The sequence below is a fragment of the Anguilla anguilla genome, chromosome 2 (genome assembly GCF_013347855.1).
Source record: "Anguilla anguilla isolate fAngAng1 chromosome 2, fAngAng1.pri, whole genome shotgun sequence".
Classification (NCBI taxonomy): Eukaryota; Metazoa; Chordata; class Actinopteri; order Anguilliformes; family Anguillidae; genus Anguilla; species Anguilla anguilla.
This window is the reverse complement of record NC_049202.1, coordinates 39,973,416-39,978,625: the sequence shown is the minus strand read 5'-3', so window position 1 is coordinate 39,978,625 and position 5,210 is coordinate 39,973,416. Positions and strand designations below refer to the sequence as shown.

The following is a 5,210-nucleotide window of genomic DNA, read 5'->3' as shown; positions in this document are numbered from 1 at the left end:
AGACTGTAGTCACACACAACAGAGAGTGGCAACAGTCACAAACATATCCCTAAAGGACCATCAAAGTGCGAAAGAACAAGAAAATAAACTAACCTCTTCACAGAAGCCTTTACCTTAGCATCCAGGAGACAATTCTGAAGGTATTTAATTATTTATTTGTCCATCACTATTTCTACTTCTCAACTACCAATTCATTCTTTTTAAACTTTTCAGGTATTTCATCTTTGTTGTGTAATTTTACATGTAGTATATTCTTACTGGCATGTATAATGAAGGTCCCAGAGGTGAGTATACTGAAGAGATGAAATATCTAGTGAAATGCTCTGTTAAATGTGATGGGCTGTATTAATGTATGGTGCACAAGCTTCAACAAGTTTCAACTTTCTACATTTACTCAGTGAATTCTCTTTAATTCACCTGGAATTCTCATGTGGTATTTGAAAGTATAACAATGTTTAGCTTGAACATTCTTATAACATAATGCACTGAAAAAAACAAAAATAAGTAATTCTTAAGTATTTTACTTTTATATTTAGAATTTAATTAATATAATCGTTTTGTTATATAAGGCAAAAACGAACAGGTGAGACAGTTTGACTGATTTCAAGATTTGCCAACAAGGTGCGACAATTTCACTTGACACACAAAAAGTTACTTAAAACAAGCGGATATTTTCTACTTGAGAGAAGAAAAAAAAAAATTGAAATCTCATTACATTTGTTAACACACTTTTTCTGCAGTGTACTATATTACTGACTGGCCATGCTACAATTTCTACCGCTTTTTTGAAAAATTGAAAACGAAAACCATTTTGATTTTCATATCTAAATTAAACAATAAACAAGCTTAGAGTTCTGACCACCAGTGCTGAAAATATTGAGTGGCCCAAAAATGTTGCCTTGGTCAGAGTAATTTACAGATTACTTTCTAAACCTCACCCTTGATTTGGGCTGATTTTACCACATTGTACTCATGGAAAGAACAGGGCAATACTGTTGTTAATGTTTATTCTGAAAGCTGCCATTTGAAACCGAATAAATATGACTTTTTGCATTCATTTATTTACCAATGTATCTGATCTCAAAGCAAACTACAACGACGGGAAATGTGTTATCTGCTGAAATCTGGGACCCATTTTGGTGAAGCTTGGTAGCCATTTTATTGGAACACATATCAATTCATCAGTTCAGCTGAAGAAATGGGACTGAAAAGCAAAATAATGTATTTAGCATGGACGTGGTCATTGATTAGTGCATGAGATTTTACATAAGAATAAGAAGTAGAAATAGAATAATGAAATGAGTTCACTAATATAAATTCCTTTTAATAAAATGTGTTGAGATGCTGCACCAGGCTGTTTGTGTGGGGAGATAGGAGAGGCACGTCAGGACTTGCTTGTGACTTGGGGCAATACTTTTTTCAGGGACATTTTAAATGCAGCTGTGAGCTACAGAATTGTACTGACGTATAAGTTTTCAGTTCACAAACGCAGCCTTACACATAACGTTCACTCTCACACGCAGTTGCAAAACCTCTAGATTTCGCCCTCTTAAATTTGCTTTGTATCTTAGAAATCTGCATTTGCCTTTTTTTAGAATCCATCCTTTGTTTGAGCACTGCCCCTGTGTGTCTGTATCATTGTAAAAATATTAACTGCCTTTCTCAATCACAGTGCCAATGTGAATGTATATATAGTTACAGACACAAGTCTAGTCACCATTATCCCGCTCAGTCTCAAAATGTATTGTTAATAGCTAAATATAGCTAAATGAAAAAAAATCACATTAGGAAATATATAATGAGAACTCATATTTTTATTTCTTTGCTTAAACATGACAACATGAAGTTTTATGCTTGTAAATTCACTGTGCTAGACTCCCATCTCTCTCAGTGTATATGTAAATGTATTGTGTTTTCCAGATACAGGACTGACCTCCATTCCTCCATTCCTCTCTTTCAGAATGGGATCTGCAGGGGTACACATTGTATGCGTTGCCCTTGGTGTGATGGGACTGGTTGCTGCCATAGTGTGCTGTGCTGTTCCAAAGTGGAAAGTGTCATCATTCACGGGACAAAACATTGTCACTGCCCAGGTACTGTGCTGATCTGCCCTGAGAGAATGAACACAAGTCCATTAGGAATGATAAACAAAGACAATCTATTAGCAGTTCCAAGTATGAAATGGGCCAATGGGATCAGCTCTACATGTCATTGGCCAGGTATATCAACAAGGATCATTACATACTTTATGCGTAAAAATACCCTCTGTCCTCAAGTCCATACTACAGCAATGTGCTTTTATCATACAGTAAAATACAATAACTGAACTCTTAACAGAATCTCAGGGATTCCTGTACAACTTTTTATCCTCGGTGGTGCACTGGGACTGAGAGTATTTCATAATAAATCATTAAAACTTATTTAAGGTCCAAGATTAAATTCAACATCTGGTTGTTAAAAACTACATTGCACCTAAGCTTATAGTTCACCTACGAACAGATGTAGAATCAACGTTTTGCTCAACCAGCACTTTAGTAGCATGTGTGTTCCCAATTCCTGGCTAGCTAACTTGTGATCACAGATATGTGTACAGTTTGTCTTTTATAGATGAAGCATCCTCCTCCCAGTTCCCTGGTCAGCACTTACCACCACTATTAGCAATTTTCCCGTGGGAAACCCTGCAACTGATAATACTACTGTTAGTACTACTGCTACAAATAATAATAAAAAACCTCATTACTGTGGTGTCAATGGAGATTTTCTCCTCATCCCTACATTAGCATTACTTCTACATTTCAAAGCATCTTAAATAACTTTCCTCCATTGACTGTGTTTCATTTCTCATTAAAAAGTTTTTTGGCAGCCAGTGCAAAATGTAATATGATGTTTGATGACTCCACTCTGCAGTCAAACCATGACGGGCTGTGGATGGCATGTGTGGTCCAGAGCACAGGCCAGCAGCAGTGCAAGAAATACGAGTCCCTCCTCGAGCTGGCGCCCGACCTCCAGGCGGCACGCGCCATGACCATCATCAGCTGCTTCCTCTGCTCCGTCTCCATCCTCATCCTCTTTGCTGGCTCCGACTTCACCACCTGCGTGGAGAATGAGGATGCCAAGCCCAAGATCACCCTGGTGGCAGGCATCGGGATGATACTGGCCGGCCTTCTGCTCATCATTCCTGTCAGCTGGGCCGCCCACAACGTCATCCGCAACTTCTACGCCATAGGAACCGTCCAGAAGCAGGAGCTGGGTGCCTGCATCTTTGTGGGCTGGGCCGGGGGTGTGCTGATGCTGCTGGGGGGCGGGCTTCTCTGTTGTTTCAGTCGGGTTCAGTCCGGCAGCTCAGGGGGTACCGCAAAGTACTACAGCAACAGTGCCTCAGCTCCCAATTCCAACTATGTTTAGAGGGGCCTGAAGAGAGGGGAGGGGGAATGTAGGAAAGGGGGGATGTAGCAGTTAAATCAAATGGAGATAGAGGGAAAACAAGGTGTATTTGTGAATAGGGGAGGTAGACAAGTGATGGGGGGGGGGGGGGGGGTTGAAACAATGTGGTTGAAGGATATGGAGCTAGATCATGGCCAACAGTTTTGTAAATTCAAAACAAAGAAATGTGAAAGTGGAAATCAATACATTTTTGAGCATTACGTTCAAATTCTACTTTTTCAATTTCAAGGTGTGTTTCAGTTTAAAATGTTTCCATTTCAGTTACGTCTCTGTTTCAGATTTACAAACCTTCTGACCCTGATCTATATCCATAGATCCATAGTTTGCGGAATATTCTCATCATAAAGTTTCATCACTAACAATCTAACTAGAATGTTCTCCAATATTCTTTAAATGCTTGTGTTCGCTGTGATGGGATATGAATGGAAAAGAAAACAATTCACTAGATTATATAGCAGATGAACATTCGTTTGTAAGTAATAATCATTAGCTAAAACAAAAATGATGTAAAATTCTTGTTATTTTTCATTTCTTGGTATGGGGGATATTGTTATTTTAGCATGAGAGTTTTAGTAGATGTGCTAAGCTAGCAATTCATCACAGACATATACACTTATAAATGATGGAAATACTGTATAATCAGTAAATCAATCAATCAATCAATCAATCAAACTTTATTCAGATAGCACATTTCAAACAATCAAATGCAACACAAAGTGCTTCCCATAACAAAACAGTATTCTAAAATGCATTATCTGCAAATGTACGGCATTATAAATTAATTCGGAAATACATTTATAAATTAGTGGAATGCACCAAAGTAATTGAAATTAAATGCATTTTTAAATATTTTGCTTTTCCAAATACAGTATTTAACTGAACGCTGGTGTGAACACACGGATCTTGTGCAAGAATCAAATGACGTTTTATCAAATCAAGTTTTATCAAATGATGGGATTTCTTCACTGCATGTCAAAATCTTTAGCAAGCACAGCTATTTAACCAGCAGCTAAGCAGCTATGATAAGAGTCAACATTAGCCAAAAATATAATTAAAATGTTAATTAAATCAGTTGGGCCGCTGTTGCTTGACATTGCATAATGTCCTTGACAAACGTATCATATACCACTATCTAATCCTCACAGCGGTATATGATGTGATGTGATGACATCTACAAAATTAAAGGTAACAACAGCAGTGTGTATAGGTGAGGCCTTTGCACATCTGATATATACTTTGTGCTTGGTGTGTAAAGGTGGTCATGCAGTGAAATAAAAAAATAAACCCAGACACTGCACTACCTTGCAAAAAGGGTCATTTTTATTAGACATGGCTAAGTAGTCTAGTCTATGTATAATAAATGTAATATGTCACACAAGATAAAGCAGTGTGTGAGTTTTGCTTAATTAGCATAATAAATGCAGAGTGAATAAAAACATGAATCATCTAAAATGCAAAGTACCATTTTGTCTCCTTTTGGTCAACAAGCAATGATGCTTATTGAGTGTGTTAAATATTCAGCTGCTTATTTCAGGTATGAGACTGTATTTCTGATGCATGAAAACATTAATCCCTGGGTAGTGGATGCAAATTTCAATGTGCTTCTTTTTTAAATTGATGTCATTAAAGTGGTAAGTAAAATTAAGTAAATTATTATTAAATAAATTATACATTTACATTATATATGTAATGTATTATAGTGGAGCATGTACAACATAAACGTTTTATTTTTTAGTTTGCATCCAGTAGACTATGGATAAAATAAT

General features: G+C 37.0%; 1 protein-coding gene across 1 annotated transcript; it reads left to right on the top strand.

Annotated features, from left to right (window-relative positions):
• LOC118220280 (claudin-4-like) lies at positions 1-3,513 on the top strand. The gene is made up of 3 exons (XM_035404080.1): positions 1-140; positions 1,961-2,093; positions 2,908-3,513. The coding sequence occupies exons 2-3, from the start codon at positions 1,962-1,964 to the stop codon at positions 3,403-3,405; spliced, it is 630 nt and encodes a 209-aa protein (XP_035259971.1). The 5' UTR covers positions 1-140; position 1,961; the 3' UTR covers positions 3,406-3,513.
• Positions 3,514-5,210: the final 1,697 nt, after the last annotated feature.